This window comes from Hemitrygon akajei, chromosome 30 (genome assembly GCF_048418815.1).
Source record: "Hemitrygon akajei chromosome 30, sHemAka1.3, whole genome shotgun sequence".
Classification (NCBI taxonomy): domain Eukaryota; kingdom Metazoa; phylum Chordata; class Chondrichthyes; order Myliobatiformes; family Dasyatidae; genus Hemitrygon; species Hemitrygon akajei.
This window is the reverse complement of record NC_133153.1, coordinates 2,374,877-2,398,397: the sequence shown is the minus strand read 5'-3', so window position 1 is coordinate 2,398,397 and position 23,521 is coordinate 2,374,877. Positions and strand designations below refer to the sequence as shown.

Genomic DNA, 23,521 nt, shown 5'->3' with positions numbered 1-23,521 from the left:
ATCCAGGTCAATTATAAAAAGCACAAAGAGAAGGGGTCTCAGAACAGATACCTGAGGCACACCACTGTTTACCGACCTCCTTGTAGAATATGACTATCTGCACCCACTCTTTGCCTTAGGTTGGCAAGCCAGTTCTGGATCCATAAAGCAATGTCCCCTTGGATCCCATGCCTCCTTACTTTCTCAATAAGCCTTGCATGGTGTACCTTATCAAATGCCTTGCTGAAATCTATATGCTCTACTGAATCTGAAATCTACTGCTCTACTTTCATCAATGTGTTTAGTCACATCCTCAAAAAATTCAATCAGGCTCGTAAGGCATGACCTGCCTTTGACAAAGCCATGCTGACTATTCCTAATCATATTATGCTTCTCCAAATGTTCATAAATCATGCCTCTCAGGATCTTAGTGAAGTAAGATTACTGAGATTTATAGTTTTCATTATTATATTTTACAATGTGTGACTGCAAACAATAAATTTCACAATATATGGCAGTGATATTTATTCGGACTCTGAACTTCCTTTTCATGACCTTTTACTAATTTCCACTCTGTTCTTCCCCATTGTCCCTCTTAGACTTTCCTTTTTCTTGTGCTCTTGGTCTTGAATATGGTAATAACCTGAGCGCAACAACTTCCAAAGCTATCTCAACCATAACTTCTTTCTTCAGATTCTGTACTCGCAGTTTCTCTATTGCATCTGCTATGATGATTTCCATACCAGAACATTTAAGATGTATTCCTGTTTCCTTTATTGTTAATGGGGTTCTCACTGTCACTCTGTATGATTCCTGCATTTGTCCTCATCCCCTCTCCAAACCTAAACAAAGATAGTTTCTCTTGTCTTTGAGCCATTTGTTGATTGTGTGTCGTGTCATATGACATATGTCTTTCCATGATTGTTCTTGGCAAATTTTTCTCAGAATTGGCTTGTCGTTGCCTTCTGGGCAGTGTCTTTACAAGATGGGTGATCCCAGCCATTGTCAATACTCTTCAGAGATTGTCTGGCTGGTATCAGTGGCTGCATACCTACCACTTGCTCCCATGGCTTCAAGTGACCCTGATCGAGGTTTGGCGGGGGGGGGGGGTGGTGATGAGATGGGCTTAAGCAGGTGTTACACCTTGCACAAGGGTGACCTGCAGGCCAACAGAGAAGAAGGAATGCCTTACACCACCTTTTGTAGGTATGTATCACCACCTTACCACCCAAACAGACTATTCACCATAATTTCTGCTGAACTGAATGAGATTCCACAACTAGACATGCAGATTGTGCATTCCAAAAGGACTAATCTGTTTCTAGCACCCCAGTCTATCTTCCATCTCCACCTTTCTCGCTGAACGATTTGTAATACCTGTCCATTTACCTCATTCCTTACTATCTTCCTGGATGGTTCGTATTTCCCGATAAAGCAACAGAATAACTGGCTCAGTATTTATAATATGGTCATCTATGTTCTTAAAAAAAAACATAGATTCCCACTTTGCAGAATTCATTGACATGAATGGCTGTGGAGGCCTCGTCATTAAGTATATTTAAAGCAGGAGTTGATGAGTTCTTGATTAGTCAGGGAATCAAAGGTTATGGGAGAAGGCCTAAGAATGGGGTTGAGAGGAATAATAAATCAGCCATTAAGGAACGGCAGAGCTGACTCAATAGCACTAGTGGCCTGATCTTGTGGTCACTCTTTGGTGGAAAAAATGTAATCCTTAGATTCCCTTTCAATATTTTGTTCTTTCCCTAAATTTGTGTTCTCCCATTTTATCTACCTTGAAGGGGGCAAGTTACCTTCTGGTCTATACTCATTACTTTGAATACTTCAACCATGATCTCCACCTTCTCTACCCCTGTCTCTCCTTGTAACTGAAATACTCCATTCCAGGCAACATACTCTGAATCTTCTCTGCACCTGCTCTACCCTGTCCTATAGTGTAGTAACCAATACTGGTTTAGTGTTGATTTTTTTTTAAAAATCAGTTGATTTTCCTTTTTGTTTTCATGTCAAATGTGTTTGCACTTGTTTGTTTCAATTTATTTAACTTCCCTGTTCAGACTCTGAATGTTTGCTTCTGAATCAGTAATTATCTTTGGTCTGTACCCTCTCACAGACATAACCTCTGCATTTTTCTTTGCTCCATTCTACTTGAGTTGACACCCGTAACCTGACGCATTGGCTCTTTCGTTTCCTTGTTCTGCTGTGTGCTTATTAGCATTGTGTGGAATCAAAACAATAAAAATATGTGCTTTATGTGATGAATGAACAAAGGTGGAATACATTAAAAATCCATGTATATAACTCTTTTCCCTTTTGCATCCCAGCAATTGAATTTGTGTAAATGCTGATTAAAAATGACAAGGACACAGTTCCATTAGAAACTTGTGTTTCTAATAAAATAATTTGATATACATATTACATTTGTGATTATCGTGGCTTGTTAACATCACTTAAAATTTGTAGCAGCCATGATAAAGATATTGAACTGACGTTTCTATTGGATTGAGAATGAGTAATCCATAATTTAATAATTCTAACAGATTTTCTCAAAATTGTATCATTTTACTTGTTATGATACGGCAACAATGAATATAGAATTGAGACAGGTTTTCTATAAACAAAGAAACATTTATTTAAACTCAGCTCAACAACTAATGAAAAGTAAACAAACGGCTAACTTAACCGGAAGTTAACTGCTATACGGCAACTCAAACAGTTCTTAAAGTGATAAATGCGAACACAGTTCTTGAAAGTGGTAAATGCAAAAGTCCAAATGATTTACACAGTCAATTAGGAGAGACTTTCCTGAAGTAACGAATTCCTTGACGACGTGACGTTACTACTGATCCCGACCGAAATATGCCTTGCCTGAAGGATTTATGACGAAGGAAATAAAAACGGCTTAAAGGAACTGACCTTTTCCTTGGTGAACAACGCTGCGCCCAGCCCTTTCTGCTTTCACAATGCAGGTTACTACCTTCTGAACGAGGATTCAATAAGGTCGATCCTGTATTACTGCCGATGACACCAACTTTACTCGATCCTTCGGGTTCCCGCACTTCGGTAAATCTTCACTCTCCAACTGAATTGCAAAGGTAGAAACCAAATCACAACTGGCAGTGGTTTTAAAAACTGCCGGCACAACTTACAATAGAAAGTAAAACTCCGCTTTAAAACGAAACTGCGTCATGAGACGAATACGCAGCATAACAGAGTAACTGACGAATCAAACAACAAACTGACCTGCGTCACAGCAAGGCTTTCCCGTTTTATACCTGTGGGAACAGGCCATCACATGACCTCTCACTGGCAGGAAATTACATCACCCCATCATCACAAGACCACTACATCGTGCTCACCAGATACTCAATTACATCATGGTCATAAGACAGTCACAAGATACCCACGGGGTATGTAACATACTAAGTAGTGCAATTTACCTCCTCCCCCACCTCCTTGCTTTAACTTCTCATCTTTTTTCCCCAGTCCTGATGAAGGGTTGGCCTGAAATGTCAACTGTTTATTCTTTTCCAAACATGCTGCCTGGCCTGCTGAGCTCATCCAGCATTTTGTGTGTGTGTGTGTTGCTTGGATTTCCAGCATCCGCAGATTTTCTCGTCACTTTACTAAAATACGATTTTCTTTAATATATAAACAAATCACAGATAAGAGAAAATCTGCAAATGCTGGATATCCAAGCAATTCGCACAAAATGCTGGAGGAACTCAGCAGGCCGAGCAGCAACCGTGGAAAAAGCAGTCGACATTTTGGGTCAAGACCCTTTAGTAGGACTGGAGAAAAGAAGATAAGTAGATTTAAAAGTTGGGGGGAAGGGAGAGAGAAACACAAGGTTTAGGTGAAACCAGGAGGGGGAGGGATGGAGTAAAGAGCTGGGAAGTTAATTGGTGAAAGATATACAGGGCTGAAGAATTGAGAGAAGGGGACGGTGTTTTTACAAGTAACAGGGCTGGAGGAGGTATTAACCATATAACAATTACAGCATGGAAACAGGCCATCTCGGCCCTCCTAGTCCGTGCTGAACGCTTTCTCTCACCTAGTCCCACTGACCCGCACTCAGCCCATAGCCCTCCATTCCTTTCCTGTCCATATACCTATCCAATTTTACTTTAAATGACAATACCGAACCTGCCTCTACCACTTCTACTGGAAGCTCGTTCCACATAGCTACCACTCTCTGAGTAAAGAAATTCCCCCTCATGTTACTCTTAAAGTTTTGCCCCCTAACTCTCAACTCATGTCCTCTTGTTTGAATCTCCCCTACTGTCAATGGAAAAAGCCTATCCACGTTGACTCTATCTATCCCCCTCATAATTTTAAATACCTCTATCAAGTCCCCCCTCGACCTTCTACGCTCCAAAGAATAAAGACCTAACTTGTTTAACCTTTTCCTGTAACTTAGGTGCTGAAACCCAGGTAACATTCTAGTAAATCTTCTCTGTACTCTCTCTATTTTGTTGACATCTTTCCTATAATTCGGTGACCAGAACTGTACACAATACTCCAAATTCGGCCTTACCAATGCCTGTTACAATTTTAACATTACATCCCAACTCCTATACTCAATGCTCTGATTTATAAAGGCCAACATACCAAAAGCTTTCTTCACCACCCTATCCACATGAGATTCCACTTTCAGGGAACTATACACCATTATTCCTAGATCACTCTGTTCCACTGCATTCTTCAGTGCCCTACCATTTACCATGTATGTCCTATTTGGATTATTCCTACCAAAATGTAGCACCTCACACTTATCAGCAGTAAACTCCATCTGCCATTGTTCAGCCCACTCTTCTCACTGGCCTAAATCTCTCTGCAAGCTTTGAAAACCTACTTCATTATCCACAACGCCACATACCTTAGTATCATCTGCATACTTACTAATCCAATTTACCACCCCATCATCCAGATCATTAATGTATATGACAAACAACATTGGACCCAGTACAGATCCCTGAGGCACACCACTAGTCACTGGCCTCCAACCTGACAAACAGTTATCCACCACTACTCTCTGGCATCTCCCATCCAGCCACTGCTGAATCCATTTTACTACTTCAATATTAATACCTAACAATTGAACTTCCTACCTGGTATTCTCCAGGTAACTGTGAGAGTCCGTGGGTTAAGCTGTCTTCAGAGATGGAGACAGTGAGATTCAGAAAGGGAAATGGACCAGCTAATTTTGAGGACAGGGTGGAAGTTGGAGGGAAAGTTGATGAAGTCAGTGAGCTCCACATGGGTGCAGGAAGCAGCAGCAATGCTGTCGTCAGTGTAGCATAGGGAAAATGGGGGGACAGAGAACAGTGCAGGCTTGGAACATACACTGTTTCACATAGCTGACAAAAAGGCAGGCACAGCTGGGACCCACGTGAGTGCCCATGGCTACACCTTTTGTTTGAAGGAAATGGAAGGAGCCAAAGGAGAAATTATTGAGAGTGAGGCCAAGTTCCAGTGGACGGAAGAGAGTGGTGGTGGAGGGGAACTGGTTGGGTCTGGTATCCAGAAAGAAACAGTGCTTTGAGGCCTTCCTAGTGGGGATGGAGGTGTATAGGGACTGGATATCCATAGTGAGAATAAAATGGTGAGGGTCAGGAAACTCAACATTATTGAAAGATCAAGAGCGTGTGAGGTATTATGGATGTCGGTGGGAAGGGACTGAACTGGGGGGGATAAAACAAAGTTGAGGTATGCAGTTATGAGTTCAGTGGGACAGAAAGAAGCTGAATCAATGTATCTACCTGGACAAGCAGCATTGTGGATCTTGGGTAGGAGGTTGAAATGGGAGGTGAAGGGTGTTGGAACTATGAGGTTGGTGGCAGTGGATGGAGATGGCCAGAGCTAATAAGGTCAGTGATGGTGTAGAAGACAATGGCCTGGTGTTCTTTAGTGGGATCCTGTTCAAGCAGGTGTGTGAGAGTTGTCTCTGGGCCTCAGCAAGGCAGCAGTCAGTCTGCCAGTCTACTACATCCCCCCCCCTCCCCTTTATCTGCGGGTTTGACAGTGATGTTACAGTTAGTGCGGAGGGAATGGAGAGCACAGCATTCAGTAGGATTGAGGTCAGAATTGGAGAGTGGAGTGCTGAAGTCAAAACAATTGACGTCTCATCAGCAGTTGGGACTGAAAAAGTCCAGAGCAGACGGAAGACCAGCGTGGGGTGTCCAGGAAGAGGGCTGAAGACGGGAGAAGGGGTCATCGGTATGGGGTGGAGACTCCTTGCCAAAGAAGTAAACTGTGAGACAGAAACAGTGGAAGCAGGGTTCAGTGTCATGGTGGGCAACAAGGCATTATGTTTATGTCCGTCTTGTAGCATTTATTTGTCATCACTCTGGGAAATGTTAACTATTTTCCTTAGATTTTGAGAAGAAAAATAGCTCAAGTGGTTCTATTGCATGTTCTTGAGTGAGTTAGAAAAATGAGAAAAATTACATGGCTTCTGTAAGTACATAGGTGGACATCTCAAATTATCAACAAACACCTAACTTCCATTTTCAACAGGCCAAAATGACAGTGCTTCCATTTATGTTTTGCATACATTGTTCAAAAGCTACTTCATCTTTTTGTCCCTAGTTGTTCACTTGCTACTTAATAGTTTGTAAGTACTCAAATGTCTTTTGTTTATGAACTTTTGACAAAGTTATCTGATCAAGGAACAAAACACCATGCCAATTCTAAGCCTTTCTTGCCATATGGAACATAGAACATTACAGAACAGTACAGGCCTTTTAGCTCATAATCTTGTACTGACTTTTTAATCTACTCTAAGATCTCCTACATAGCCCTCCATTTTCCTATCATTCACTTCTCTACCAGCACTCCCAGCAGGGCATTTCACTACCAAGTGCTCTGTTTTTAAAAAAAAATACAACTCTGACATCCCCCCCACCCCCCAAGACTCTCCTCCAATATGACCTTGGGGTGGAGTGGAGTCTCTGGCTCTCCACTCAGTCTATGCCTTTATCAAGTCATCTCTTATCCTTTGTTCAGCCTCTCCTCATCTCAGTTAATAAAGAGGCAGCCTACAGAGAAGAAGTCTTCACCCTGACAGTGTTGTCAAGAAAACAACCTCTCCCTCAATGTCACGAAAACAAAGGAGCTGGTTTTGGACTACAGGAGGAGTGGAGACAGTCCTTTTGACATCAATGGATTTGGGGTTGAGAGGATGAACAGCTTTCAAGTTTGTCGGCATTCACATCACCGAGGACCTCACGTGATCTGTACATACCGGCTGTGTGGTGAAGAAAGCACAACAGTGTCTCTTTTACTTCAGATGGTTGAGGAAATTTGGTATGGTCCCCCAAATCCTATTTCTACAGGGGCACAATTGAGAGCATCTTGGCTGGCTGCATCACTGCCTGGTTTGGGAACTGTGCCTCCCTTAATAGCAGGATTCTGCAGAGAGTGATGTGGACAACCAGCACATCTGTAGTTGTTGACTTTCCATGATTCAGGACATTTACAGAGACAGGTGTGAAAAAAGGGTCCGAAGGATCCTTGGGGGCCCGAGTTAACCAAACCACAATCTACTCTACTCCAGCTGCTACCATCCGGGAAACAGTATAGCAGCATGAAAGCCCAGGACCAAGAGGCTCCAGGACAGCTTCTTCCACCGGGCCATCAGACTGATTAACTCATGCTGATTTGAATGCATTTCTATGTTACATTGACTGTTCTATTTATGATAAATTATGATTGCATATTGCACATTTAGATGGAGATGTAATGTAAATATTTTTACTCCTGGTGTATGTGAAGGATGCAAGAAATAAAGTCAATTCAATTCATTTCATCTGTCACTTCTCAGCCCAGGTCTGCATCCTGTCAATTGTATCCAATGACAACTTTCTACAGTATCCATAACACCACTAACCTTCATGTTGGATTCTGGTGCTTAAATCCGATGGTCTTTTAGAAGTCAGGAGCGAGTCATGAAACTTGTTGCTTCATGATCATTTTATTAGAAATTGTTAGAACAAACAGAATATAACAGTGACAGGGGTCTTTCTACTTGAAGAGAGGAACTAAAGATGGCGCCTAACATAAAATAACTACTTTTGTACCCAGAGATAAGATTATTCCGTTCAAGTCCATAGATAAGAGGCAACCACTATACTTAACTGAATATACTTATTCAGTATTGCAGTAAAATTAACCAATGAGCAAACAGTTATTCTCCTACTGAAGTACAGAGAAGCTTTTAAAATTACACTTTGTACAGGAAGTAGAGGCATGTTAAATTACCATGCATATATAAAGGCTACTTAAAATACAAACAGTTAATTGGTGAACTGCAGAAAAATGACAATTAAAATTAAACAGTAGGATCAACAGTGTCATCTATAAAATTGCTAACTTGCCTTTCCACTTCCTCATCCAAGTCATTTATAAATATCCCAAAGTGAGTGGTCGCAGAACACGTCTGCAGAACACCACCAGTCATTGACTGCCGAGCAGTATATGCTACACCAGTAACCATCCTCTGCTTTCTATGGGCAAGCCAATTCTGAATCCACAGCCTGGTTTTACTGGATTTCATGCCTCCTGACTTTCTGAATGAACCTACAATGGGGAACCTGTTCAGGCGTCTTACTAAAATTAATGTACACCAAATCTACTGTTCTGCCTTCATCAATGTGTGTTGTCGCATCCTCAATCAGGCTTGTGATGCATGACCCACCCCTCTCAAAGTCATGTTGGCTATCCCTAATCATGTTATGCTTCTCCCAATGCTCGTAAATCCTGTCTCTAAGAATCTTCTCCAATAATTTGGCCGCCACTGAAATAAGATTCATTGGTTTATAAATCTTCAGGGTTATCCATACTCATTTTGTGAGCAAAAGATTAACATCTGTCCCCTCCAATCATCTGGTGCTATTCATGTGGTCTGTGAGGACACATTGATCATTGCCTGAAGTGCAGCATTCACTTCCCTTAGTAACCTGGGGTATTTCCCATCTGGCCTCAGACTTGCCTATCCTAATGTTTTTCAAAAGCGCCAGTGCATTCACTTAATGTCAATATACTCTAACATATCAGGCTGTTTTACACGTCCTCACAAACATCAAGGGCCCTCTCAGTGGTGAATACTGAAGCAAAGTTTACCTTAAGGACCTCCTTAACTATCTGATTCGACATTCATGTTTCCTCTATTATCCCTGATCAGTCCTACCCTCACTCTCGTCGTCTTCCTGTACTTTAAATATAGAACACCTTGGTTTTCCTTGATTCTACTTGCCAAAACCCTTCTTGTGCCCTCCTCAAGCTCTCCTAACTCTGCTTCTTGGTTACGTTGTAACTATCCAGAGAGCTGTCTGATCTCTGCTTCCTCAAGCTTAAGTATGCTTCGCTTCTTTCTCTTGCTAAGATGTTCCATATCTCTAATCAACCATGTTTCCTTTACCATGCCATCCTTTCCCTGCCTTCATGAGACAGACCTACCCAGAACTTGTGCAAGTGCTCCCAAAACAACCTCCACATTCCTATTGTGCATCCATTCCCAATTTAAGCTTCCAGGTTCCCGTTTAATTGTGTTGTAATTCACCCTTCCTTAATTAATACTTACCCATACCATCTGCTCCTATCTCTCTAAGGCCATCTCTGGTAAAGGTCAAGGATTTGTGGTCACTGTCTCTGAAATGCTCACTCATCTGACCTTGCACTAGATCCAATATGGCCTCTCTTCCAGTCGGCCTGTCAACATATTGAGTCAGCAATTCTCTTCGAACATACCTAACAAATTCACCTTATCTATAACTTTTGCACTGAGGATATGCTAATCAATGTTCGAAATTTTGAAATCACCCATTCAGCAGCCCTGTTGTTCTTGGGGTGTCTATAGAATACTCCTGATAGTGATAGCTCCCTTCTTGTTTCAAACTTCCATCTACACTGACTAAGTAGACAGTCCCTCCAGGATGTCTTCACTTTCTGCAGCTGTAATACTATCCCTGATTATCAATGACACCTCTGCACTTTTTTACCTCCTTCTGTCTCCATTGAAACCAGAAGACCATAAGCTATTGGAGCAGAATTATGCCATTTGGCCCATCGTTCAGCCATTTCATCAGGGCTGATCCAACTTCCCTCTCAGCCCCAATTTTATACCTTCTCCCTGTATCTCTTCATGCCCTGACCAGTAAAGAATCTATCAACTTCTCCCTTAAATATAAACACTTAGCCTCCCCAGCTACCTGTGGCAAAGAATTCCAGATTCATCAGTCTCTGGCTAAAGAAATTTCTCCTCCATTCTAGAAGGACTTTCCCTCTATTCTGAGGCTGTGTCCTCTGGCCTTAGATTCTCCCAGCACAGGAAACATCCTCTCCACATCCACTTGATCAATTTCTTTCACCATTCGATAGGTTTCAATGAGGTCACCCCTCATTCTTCTGAATTCCAGTGAATGTAGGCTTAGAACCATCAAACACTCTTCATATAACAAACCATTCAAGTCAAGTCAACTTTTATTGTCATTTCGACCATAACTGCTGGCACAGTGCATAGTAAAATTGAGACAAAGTTTTTCAGGACCATGGTGTTACATGTGTTACGTTCCCCAGTAACCGGGTAATTTACCAGCAAAGATAGATGGGTTCACTGAAGCCTGATGCTACTATTTTCAAATGTTTTTATTTATAAAGGGGCATAAACGTATGGTTAATACAAAACATTCAGATCATATACGTCGTCACAACTCAATCTAAAGCACAGGTATAGTAATAATCAATCAGAAATAAGCTCTATCGTTGTCTAGGGGTAATGTAGATATATATTGTTAACTGGATATCTAAAAGTCTTTTGTGGTCACTGCAGTTCCACCAGCTGCCGTCGTTGTGGTGTTGCGTTGGTGCACTTCTGTTAGAAAGAGAGGGGGGGGGATGAAAGAGTTACCCGACCGGTTTTCCAACCTGGAGGAGTTCGGTTTGTCGGAGCCTCGTTGGGGGAATGAACGCTCATCGGTGGCCTCCCCTGTAGCTAAGCCGTTCTTCCGTTGTGGGGTCGCCAATCCCAGGCAAGGAAAAGACGCACACGAACCCCACCACCGGCTGTCGCTATCAAAACGCTGTCACAGGATCTCTAGCGTGTCTTCTGGTGCATCTGAAGGGGTCCTCCCCCCCAGACCCTCCTTTATACTTCCTCACGGGATCGCCGGTGTCAATCTCTCTCTCTCAACCAGCCCACTTTGCCCAAGGGCTTTACACGTGGTCTTCATGAGACAATAGTCAGAGTCACTTTATTCTGCTTCCCGGGGGAACGTGGTCTTCCGCACGTCTCCCTCTCTCTCCCATTTTCCTGTGTCTCTCCAGCACGTCTCTCCCCCTCTTGGGTCATTTGACCCCCCCTTGACTAGGGCTCTTGCAATTCTCACAAAGGAGGGGGCTGGGGTCATGACACCTCCCCTCTTAAAAGTTTTTTACCAGCGGTTAAAAACAAGTTGGTACAGAGTCTTATAGGATTTTTTTTTCTAACACAATACACAAGCTCCTCTCTTCACAGAGTACTACCGTTATACATTCAAGTCAGTATCTAAACAGGTAACAATTACAGTGTCCCTTTCTTTAATATCTTAACATCGCGTACCGTACTAAAGTCTGGTAGCATCAAACTTCAGCTCAATAACCACCTATTTATTTATTTTCTTCAGCAACAAAACTAAGGAGGTGTGATCTTAGCTTAGGTGCATCTACAAAAGTTTATACAAATACTAATCGTTTCAGTCGTGTTATTTCACCGGCAGGTCTCCAAAGGGGTTGTCTTTATTATTCACAGGCTTTGGCGCAAACCCGTACAACTGGCATTGCTGTTTAAAAATGGCATTTTCTATTAACCATCGCCTCTTTTCCGGAGAGTCTCCCCGTGGGGAACTTGAGTAATTTGGCGAGGTACTGTCCCACCTTTCCTTTCCACGAGGGTTATTCTCTTAACTCCGTGTCCCCAACCTAGTCCATCATGGGAATTTCCACCCAATTCTTTAATGCTACACAGGTAGTTAACCCTTTTGTCAAGACCATGCAGGCTGATGTGTTTCGGTTCGAACTTTTTTCTCCGGCCGCATTTAAATTTTGGCTTCTTCACAGCGCTTTCTTGAATAACAATAGCGTGTGAGGCACCCTTACATTCCAAATCAACCTGTAATCGATGCGCAGGCATCAATCTAGACTTTAACTTTTTTTCATTCAATTTGGGAACTACAGATTTACCGTTCTCCTCCACAACAACAGTTATCTCCCCATTCGTAAACTCCACATTAACTCTGAACACCCCCTTCAGCACAACCATCTGGGAACTCACACTTCCCAAGGTTAACCCTTTTTTTTCCGAACCAAGTCTATCTGCTCCAAAAGGACGACCGTCTCGTCCAGCTGAGTCAAATACCTCAGACTTTTTCTGAGCTCCGTGACTAGGTTCAGGTCCACGTGCATCCCCATCTTGGACACACTCAAATGGGGCATTGGCCTCTTCCAGGCTTTCAATACCCGTACCCTTTTCAAATTCTAAATTCCCCTGATCCTCCCAGTTACTCTCTGGGCAACTCACTTCCGGAGTAAACTCAACCCCGCGGGCTGAAACAACCCCATCTGCCAACCCAGCAGACTTCTTCAAGGTAATGGCATCCTTTTCATCTAGGACTGCCCTCATTTCATTATCGGGAACACCTTTAGAATTTTCAACTTCTTCAAACAGTCCTGCCAAACCAGACAGATCATCCATGTCCAACCCTGGACCTTTTAACAGCTTTATCTGTTTCTCATCTTTATTTCCTACCTCTAGGACCTTTTTCTTCATTAAGGGAAGATCTACCTTCTCTCCCTTACCCCCTTTTACGTTACTATTCCTCGTTTTACCACCCTCGAAACCCTCGTGGCACAGGGTCGGTAAAGACGTCTGGGCCAAATCAAAACTGGCCAATTTTAAACTGCTCCCGTTCTCAGCTGCCGCTCTCGACAGGCTGCGAGTGTCCGCGCATGCGGGATAGCTCGGGGACTCTATGGGCGGGGCCTCAACACGCACCGGTCGGCGGGTCATAGTCATGGCCGACCAAACTTTTCCTCCTGCTAAATCGTTCCCAGGGAGGACATCCACGTCCGTTCTCGGGAATTCTGATGGCACCCCCCATTTCAACTGATCCATACACCAGCTCACAATCCAAAATGACCCTACGCAAAGACACCCTTTCTGTCCCTTTTCCTATTCCTCTCAGGGCTACCTCGCCCGTCGGAGATCCGAATTGTAATACGTTACGGCTAATTAATGATAGCTCCGCCCCCTTGTCTCTCCAAATCCGTACGGGAATCGGCGGGTCCCCCTTCCTCACAGACACGGTTCCGTGTGACATATAAATCTCCGACCCCTCGCGCTCTCTGCTCCCCTGGGACCCTCTTGTCGATTTTCTGATTACCACTGCACACCCGATAGGGATCGCTGCTTTCCCTCTCTCTGGCTCCTTTCTCGGAGCAAAGCATTTAGATGCAATATGACCCACCTTTCCACAATTAAAACAGGTCAAGCCAGGACCTCTCCTGCTGTCTTGCCTCTCCTCCTCAATTTTACCACTAGCTCCCAGCGGGATCTCCGCCTCAGCCGGCGGGCTTTCTCTACCGTTCCCACGGTCTCTCTGGTAACTTTTTGGCAAGGAAAACTTTGTCTTGTGGTTTAGGGCATATTCATCTGCGAACCTAGCAATTTCTGAGATGGACTGATTCGACCTCTCATTCAAATACATCCGGATCTCTTCCGGAACACAACCTTTAAATTCCTCAATCAAAAACCCTGAGGTGCCCATAATTCTCGGCCACCTTTTCCGCGGTGCACCAACGGTCCAAGAGCACACCCTTCTCATGGGCTAGCTCGGTACACGTTTGATTCCATCCTTTTCTTAAATTTCGGAACCTTTGTCTATACGCCTCAGGTACTAACTCGTAACGTCGGAGAATGGCCTCCTTTACTTGATCATAATTCCCTTCCCCTTCTGGGGGCAACGCGGCATATGCCCGCTGTGCTTTCCCTCGTAACACACTTTGTAACAATGCCACCCACTGCTCTCTGGGCCACTTCTGATTCACTGCCACCTTTTCAAAAAGCAAGAAATAACTATCAACATCCGTCTCCTCGAAGGGGGGGACCAACCTCAACGCCGGACTAACATCAAACCCCTCCTCTCTCTCTTGCCCTTGAGCTCTTCACTCTTGCTTTCACCTGTCCAGCTCCAATTCATGGCTCCTTTGTTTCTCTTTCTCTTCTGCTTCTGCTTCTAGCTGCTTTAGCTGGAGCTCATGACCCCGTTTCATCTCTAATTCCTTTAGTTTGAACACCTGCTCCCTTTCCTCAGCCTTTTCTTTTGCAACTCGTTCCTTTTCCCTTTCAGCTCTTTCCTCAGCCTTTTCAGCTGCTTCTAGCTGCTTTACTTTAAGATCATGGTCCAACCTTACTTTCTCCAACTCTACCTGATCTGTCCCACTCGCTAATCTCTTTTCGGGGATATTTTCCAAATCCTCAGCTGCAAACACCTCCTTTTCAATGTAATACTGATTTATGACCCCTCGCACTTCCTGCTTTTTCATTGATGACCTCACCTCTGCGAGGCCTAACCCCTTTGCCAGATTTACCAAGTCTGATTTGGTAGCCGTCCCTAGCGCCTCTACAGTCGGATTTCTCATAAATTCACCCACATCCATCTTTGCTGGTTTCCTGTCTGGCTACCTGCGTAACCAGATTTAAGTTTGGACTTACAGCCCGATTCACTGACCCTCCCCTTTTGTTTCAAATCCGGGACGAGCAACCCACTTGTTACGTTCCCCAGTAACCGGGTAATTTACCAGCAAAGATAGATGGGTCCACTGAAGCCTGATGCTACTATTTTCATTCGTTTTTATTTATAAAGAGGCACAAACGTATGGTTAATACAAAACATTCAGATCATATACGTCGTCACAACTCAATCTAAAGCACAGGTATAGTAATAATCAATCAGAAATAAGCTCTATCGTTGTCTAGGGGTAATGTAGATATATATTGTTTACTGGATATCTAAAAGTCTTTTGCGGTCACTGCAGTTCCACCAGCTGCCGTCGTTGTGGTGTCGCGTTGATGCACTTTTGTTAGAAAGAGAGAGAGAGGGGGGATGAAAGAGTTACCTGACCAGTTTTCCAACCTGGAGGAGTTCGGTTTGTCGGAGCCTCGTTGGGGGAATGAACGCTCATCGGTGGCCTCCCCTGTAGCTAAGCCGTTCTTCCGTTGTGGGGTCGCCAATCCCAGGCAAGGAAAAGACGCACACGAACCCCACCACCGGCTGTCGCTATCAAAACGCTGTCACAGGATCTCTAGCGTGTCTTCTGGTGCGTCTGAAGGGGTCCTCCCCCCCCAGACCCTCCTTTATACTTCCTCACGGGATCGCCTGTGTCAATCTCTCTCTCAACCAGCCCACTTTGCCCGAGGGCTTTACACGTGGTATTCATGAGACAATAGTCAGAGTCACTTTATTCTGCTTCCCGGGGGAACGTGGTCTTCCACACGTCTCCCTCTCTCTCCCATTTTCCTGTGTCTCTCCAGCACGTCTCTCCCCCTCTTGGGTCATTTGACCCCCCCCTTGACTAGGGCTCTTGCGATTCTCACAAAGGAGGGGGCTGGGGTCATGACACATGACACTACAAAAAACTAGACTGAACTACGTAATAAAAAAAAACAACACAGAGAAAGCTACACTAGACTACAGATCTACACTGGACTGCATAAAGTGCACAAAAATCTTGGAATCATTTTCGTGAACCTCAGTTGAACATTCTCCAATTTCAGCACATCCTTTCTAAGATAAGGGGCCCATAATGGCTCACAATGCTCCCAAGTGAAGCCTCACCAGTACTTAATAAAGTCTCAACATTACATCCTTGCTTTTATATTCTAGTCCTCTTAAAATGGATGCTGACAGTTCATTTGCCTTCCTCACCAGACTCAAACTTCACAAGGACTTTCAAGTCTCTTTGCGCCTCAGTTTTTAGTACTTTCTCTCCATTTAGAAAGTTGTCAAACCTTTGATTTCTTCTACCAAAGTGCATGACCATACACTTCCTGACACTATTCTGCCATTTCTTTGTCCATTCTCCTAATCTGTCCTTCTGTAGCTTCTCTACTTCCTCAAAACTACCTGCCCCTCTGCCTATCTTCATATCATCTGCAAACTTTGCAACAAAGCCATTAATTCTATCATCCAGATAATTGACATATGACGTGAAAAGAATTGGTCCCAACACAGACCCCTGTGGAACCCCACTAGTCACTGGCAGTCAACCAGAAAAGGCTCCCTTTATTCCCACTGTTCGCCTCCTGTCAATCAACTACTGCTTTATCCATGCTAGAATCTTTTTTGTAATACCAAGAACTCGTAGCTTGTTAAGCAGCTTCATATATGACACCTAATCAAAGGTCTTCTGAAAATCCAAGGACACAGCATTAACCAATTTCCCTTTTGTCTATCCTGCTTATTATTATTTTTTCAAAGAATTTCAACACATTTATCAGGCAAGATTTTTCGCTTGAGGAAACCATGCTGATTGTGGCCTATTTTATCATGTGCCTCCAAGTATCCTTAACAATCGACTCCAACATCTTCCCAACTGCTGAGGTCAGACTAAAAGGCCTATAGTTTTTTTCCTTCTGCCTCCCTCGCCTCACTCCACAATCTAGTGATTCTTGAAAGATCATGCCTCTGGATCTCTTCAGGCACCTCTTTCAGAACTCTGGGGTGTACACCGTCTGGTCCAGGTAACTTATCTACCTTCAGATTCAGTTTCCCAGGAACCTTTTCTCTAATAATGGTAACTTCACACACTTCATGACCCCTGGTACCTGGAACTTCCACCACACAGCTAATGTCTTCCACAGTGAAGACTGATGCAAAATACAAATTCAGTTCATCCACCATCTCGATGTTCCCCATGACTACCTGTCCAGCATGGTTTTCCAGTGGTTTGGTGTCCATTATGTATCTGAACAAACTTCTGGTATCCACTTTAATATTATTGGCTGGCTTACTTTTGTTTTTCATCTTTACCTTAATAACTTTTAGTTGCTCACTGGTTTTTAAAAGCTTCCTAATCCTCTAACTTCCCACTAGTTTTTGCCCCCTCTTTGGCTTTTATGTTGGCTTTGATTTCTCTTATTAGCCAGAGTTGTGTCATCTTCCCATCAGAGTTCTTCCTTGGGATGTATATATCCTGTGCCTTTTGAATTGCTTCCAGAAATCTCTGCCATCATCCTGCCAGTGTTTGTTTCCAATCAATTCTGGCCAACACCTCTCTCATGCCTCTGAGATTCCCTTTACCCATTCTAATACTTAACATTATAATTCAAGCAGAGTGGTGAGTGCATGGAATATACTGCCAGCAAAGATGCTAGAGGCGGATACAGTAGGGCCTCTTAAGAGTCTCCGATAGTATATAGAGCTCAGAAAAATAGAGGGCTACGCAGTCGGGTAATTCTAGGTAGCTTCTAGAGTAGGTTACATTGTCCGCACAACATTGTGGACCAAAAGAGCCTGTAATGTACTGTAGATTTTCTATGTTCTAATACTGATGCATCTGACTTTAGCTTCTGCTCAAATTTCAAGGTGAATCACTTTCCCACAAGGGTTCTTTAATGCTAAGCTCTTTAATCAATTTTGGTTCATTGCATAACACCCAATCCAAAATAGCTGATCTTCTAGTGGGCTCAACCATGAGCTGCTCTTAAAGAAAACCATCTTGTAGGCACTCCAGAGATTCCCCTTCCTGGAATCCACTACCAACCTGATTTTCCTAATCTATCTGACTAGTATAACATTGCCCTTTTGGCATGCATTTTCTATCTCTTGTTATAACTTGTTGGCCACGTCCTTACTACCATTTGGGGATCTGTATACAACTTCCATAAGGGGCTTTTTACCTTTGCAGTTTCTTTGCTCTATTCACAATGATTCAACACCTTCTGACCCTATGTCACCTCTTCTAATAATTTAATTTCATTTTTTACCAACAGAGCAATACCACTCCCTATGCCTTCCTGCTTGTCCTTTTAGTAATGTGTATCCTTGGACATTAAGCTCCCAACTATAATCTTTCGGCCATGATGCAGTGATGCCTCCAACATCATATCTGCCAATCTGCAACTGTTCTGCAAATTCATCTACCTTATTCCGTATACAGCGTGTATTCAAGCCCAACACCTTTTAGTCCTGTATTCACCCTTAAAGTAAAAATGTATAAAGTAAAATGGCAGGATACTTGGTAGTGTGGAGGAGCAGAGGGATCTGGGGGTACATGTCCACAGATCCCTGAAAGTTGCCTCACAGGCAGATAGGGTAGTTAAGAAAGCTTATGGGGTGTTAGTTTTCATAAGTTGAGGGATAGGGTTTAAGAGACGCGATGTAATGATACAGCGCTATTAAACTCTGGTTAAGCCACACTTGGAGTACTGTGTCCAGTTCTGGTCGCCTCACTATAGGAAGGATGTGGAAGCACTGGAAAGGGTACAGAGGAGATTTACCAGGATGCTGCCTGGTTTAGAGAGTATGGATTATGATCAGAGATTAAGGGAGCTAGGGCTTTACTCTTTGGAGAGGAGGATGATGAGAGGAGACATGATAAAGGTGTACAAGATATTAAGAGGAACAGACAGTGGACAGGCAGCGCCTCTTCCTCAGGGCACCACTGCTCAGTACAAGAGGACGTGGCTTTAAGGTAAGGGGAGGGAAGTTCAAGGGGGATATTAAAGGAAGGTTTTTCACGCAGAGTGGTTGGTGTGTGGAATGCACTGCCTGAGTCAGTAGTGGAGGCAGATACACTAGAGAAGTTTGAGAGACTACTAGACAGGAATATGGAGGGATTTAAGGTGAGGGGTTATATAGGAGGCAGGGTTTGAGGGTTGGCACAACATTGTGGGCTGAAGGGCTTGTAATGTGCTTTACTATTCTATGTTCTTAATTTTGTCTACCTTTTACATTGCAACTCATCCTGTTGACTGCAATTTTGCCTTATCAACAGCCTCTCCTCACTACACATTTCCTCTGTTTGTAAATCAGCTACCTCATCTTCAGCACTAGTATCCGCCTTTCCAACAATACCTTGCATTGAAATATAAGTAGCTTGGGACTCTAGTCGCACCATGCTCAATCTTTTGATTCTTAACTTTGAGGTCTTCCTAAATCTGCCTCCAGAATCTCTCCACTAACTATTCTGGCACTCCAGTTCCCATCACCCTGCAACTCTAGTTTAAACCCCACCGTGCAACATTAACTGACCTTCCTGTCAGAATATTTGTCCACCGCCAGTTTGAGTGCAAACTGTCCGTTCTGTACAGGTCCCACCTTCCTTGAAAGTGAGCCCAGTGATCCAAATATCTTATGCCCTCCTTCCTACACAAACTCCTTAGCCACATTTACTCCCCAAAACATGAAAAACAGCCATTCCTGCCCTTGTGAAGGCCAAGTCTCTGTAATGGCCACTATATAATATTTTCATTCCTGTTCTCTAAATTCACCACCCTTGTTCCTGATACTTGCATGAAAATGGACACATTTCAGTCAACCTTCCTACAGACTGCAATTTTGCCTTGCTGTCCCATCTCTCAGTCTCTTTTCATACTATATTTACCTGCATGCTAACAGCCTCATCCTCTGATCTATCTGTCTGATTCCCATTGACCTGCCAAACTAATTTAAATCCTCCCTGCTAGGACATTGGTCCCTTTCAAGTTCAGATGTAACCTGTCCTTTATGTGCAGTTAATACCTTTCCAGAAGAGATTCCAGTGATCTAGAAATCTAGATCACTAGAAAATTGCCCCTCTCCACATCAATTCCTCAGCCACACATACATCTGCCAAATTGTGCGATACTAGCCCTGACACATGGTATGGGCACAGGCAGCAATGCAGAAAAAAACTACCCTTGAGGTCCTTTTTGCTTCCTACCTAACTCCCAATAACTCTTTAGAACTCCATTGTTTTTTCTACCTATATCATTAGTACCAAGATAATACCACAAATTCTGGCTGCTCATTTTCTCCCTTTAAAATGCTGTAGACTCGATCTGAGATGTTGCTGACCCTGGCAACTTCAGAGGCAACATACCATCTGGGTGTCTCAGGTCCACAGAATTTCACGTCTGTGCCCTGTTATTGAATTCCTTATTACCACTGCTCTCTTCTCTTTCTTCAACCCCACTCCACTTTCAAGCCAGAGAGCCTGGCTCAATACACGTCCCTGCCCAGCCCACTCCATTCAAACCTCACTCATTTTCATTGAGCTTTACCAAATGTCTAACGACCTGTGATATCTCAAGCCTGCTACAGAGTTTTGAAAGGCTCTGCTTGTATTTTTAGTTGTATGTGTAGTTTTACACGAGGCCAAAATGATGTATATTAAACATATACACCATTATAGTTTTTGCATCCCTCCCTTAATTTTGGATATTACCATTTGTAGGATTCTACTTCAAATCCATCTAAGGTTATCTCATCTTTGATAGATTTCAGATTCTAACTAGCATTGTCCTAAACTGTGTAATTTAGACATTTGAACAATAAAATTATTGTTGGGTAGCTAAATGATTGTCTTTCTACTTACAAAGATGCCAGTACTTCCCATTTCTTATATTTGTACAGATTTTGCGAACCAGCAAACCTCTGGTTAGAAGTGTGGCTGTTCAGAAGGAAAGCAGTGCCTCTGGTCCTGAAAATAGATCAAAAATTGTTTTGCTGGTTGACGCCAGCCAGCAGACAGGTACTGTCTAGTTATTATAATTTCAAACAAAATTGTATTATTTCTAGAATACCAGGCTCTAAACAATTTAACCAAATTGAAATTTCCTTCAAGTGTTCTTGCTTTGAATTTTTTGTTTTGATTTATTTGGATTGCATCAAAATGCCTTTATCCTGGATACTGTTGTAAATCTGTTTATGGAGGGCAGCTTTTTCCAATGTGTAGCTAATTTTGAATGAAACTTTAAGTTTTGGTAGTATGTTTAACAGAACAGAACAGGGTCTTTTTGGTCTTGAGTGTAAATGCTATTAATACAGTTTTAATATTTTTAATACTATATAATGGTCTTTTAGAATCTCATAAAGTAACCTGAATTGGACTTTGATTCCAAGAATCCCCATGCAATGAAGTTGGTTGGAATTGGAGTAGCGATCAGCACCACCCTTCACCGCTGCTTCCAACCATTTACCAAGATATCATGGCAAACGAATTTGTATATCAAACTAAGTTTTGATTTAAACATTGCTATTTAGCTGTTAGTACAGTATTTCAAGTTACATTTTGTTTGCCAGGTATTATAAATGACATTACCAAATCAAACTGTAGAACATACTGGTGTGTTAGTGTATTTCTGATATAGTCTAGCAGTAATATACATCTGTTAAATTATCAATTATGATTTTAGTTACAATTCCATAAATTCATTTGTCAAATTGTTTCTTTTTGCTAATAAATGCATGAAATACTCTGTGCAGTTTTGCACATAAGACCATAAGACTTAGGAGCAGAATTAGGCCATTCAGCCCATCGAATATGCTCCACCATTCCATCATGGCTGATCCTAGATCCCGCAGAAACCCATACACCTGCCTTTTCGTCATATCCTTTGATGCCCTGACTGATCAAGAAACGATCAACTTCCGCCTTAAATATACGCACAGACTTTGCCTCCACTGCAGTCTGTGACAGAGTATTCCAGATTCACTACACTCTAGCAAAAAAAAATCCTCCTTACCTCTGTTCTAAAAGGTCACCCCTCAATTTTGAAGCTGTGCCCTCGAGTTCTGGATACCTTACCATAGGAAAAATCTTCTCCACATCCACTTTATCTCGTCCTTTCAACATTCAGTAGGTTGCAATGAGATCCCCCCCACATTCTTCTAAATTCCAGAGTTGCCAAGCACTCCTCCTATGTTAAACTACTGATTCCCAGAATCATCCTCGTGAGCCTCTTCTGGACTCTCTCCAATGACAAAAGTTCAAAGTTCCAAAAGTACAAGTTAATGTGTACAGTATACATCCTGAAATGCTCTACTGGGTGTTTTTTTAGGCTGCCCAATAGTAACAAGGATATCAAGGAGCAGATGGGCATAGGGAAACAGATCCTGGAAAGATGTAATAATAAGAGTTGTCGTGATGGGAGATTTTAATTTCCCAAATATCGATTAAACCCCTAGAGCAAGGGGTTTAGATGTGGTGGAGTTTGTTAGGTGTGTTCAGGAAGGTTTCTTGACACAATACGTAGATAAGCCTACAAGAGGAGAGACTGTACTTGATCAGGTATTGGGAAATGAGCCTGGTCAGGTGTCCAGTCTCTCAGTGGAGAGCATTTTGGAGATAGTGATCAGAATTGTATCTCCTTTACAATAGCGTTGGAGAGAGATAGCAACAGACAAGTTAGAAAAGCATTTTATTGGAGTAAAGGGAATTGGAAGCTTAAATTGGACACAGATGTTCTCAGGGAAAGGTACGGAAGAAATATGGCAAATGTTCAGGGGATATTTGTGTGGAGTTCTGAATAGGTACGTTCCAATGATACAGGGAGGTTATGGTAGGGTACAGAAACCGTGGTGTACAAGGGCTGTAGTAAATCTAGTCAAGCTTACAATAAGTTCAGAGAGCTAGGTAATGTTAGAGATCTAACATTAGATTATAAGGCTAACAGGAAGGAGCTTAAGAAGGAAATTAGGAGACCAAGAAGGGGCCATGGCAGGCAGGATTAAGAAAAACCCCAAGGCGTTCTACAATTATCTGAAAAGCAAGAGGATAAGACATGAAAGAATAGGACCAATCAAATGTGATAGTGGGAAAGTGTGTATGGAACCAGAGGAAATAGCAGAGGTACTTTGCTCCAGTATTCACTATGGAAAAGTTGCAGCAAAAGGCGGAGAGGGAAGAGGTAAAAGAAGCTAGGAGAGAAGCTGTTTGTTTTTAACTGATCGCGGCAAAGAGGCTAGACTGCGCAAGCGCGTGAGGCAGCGGGAGAATTTAAAAAGCGAGCAGAGGCTGAGTACGAGCTTCACTCCAGGTGAGGTAAGGCCGGGTAAGCTCCTTTAATTAATCTAATTAGAGTAGGAGTAGGTAATGGAGGCAGCAGTTAGGGCAGTTGAGTGCTCCGTTTGCAGTATGTGGGAAGTCAGGGCGAGCACAGCTGTCCCTGATGACTACACCTGCAATAGGTGCATCCAGCTGCAGCTCCTGACAAACCGTGTTAGGGAACTGGAGCTGGATGAACTTCAGATCATTCGGGAGGCAGAGGCAGAAATAGACAGGAGTTTCAGGGAGATAGTCACCCCTAGGAATCAGGAGACAGATAGTTGGGTGACTGTCAGGAGACGGAAGGGAGTAGACGGGAAGAGCAGAGCACCCCTGTGGCCATTCCCATCAATAATAAGTATACTGTTTTGTATACTGTTGGTGGGGACGACCTACCAGGGACAAGTTACAGTGGTTGTGTCTCTGGCACCGAGACTGGACCCTGTTGTGATGGAAATGA

At 43.0% G+C, this 23,521-nt stretch overlaps 1 protein-coding gene across 7 annotated transcripts in view; it reads left to right on the top strand.

The window, feature by feature from the left end:
• The window catches only part of secisbp2l (SECIS binding protein 2-like), a 197,699-nt gene that overhangs the window by 105,191 nt on the left and 68,987 nt on the right, over positions 1-23,521 (top strand). For all 7 annotated transcript variants that reach the window (XM_073032863.1, XM_073032859.1, XM_073032858.1 and 4 more), the window contains one exon: positions 20,649-20,766. In XM_073032863.1, the coding sequence (XP_072888964.1) occupies positions 20,649-20,766 (118 nt within the window). The remainder of the gene's footprint in view (positions 1-20,648; positions 20,767-23,521) is intronic.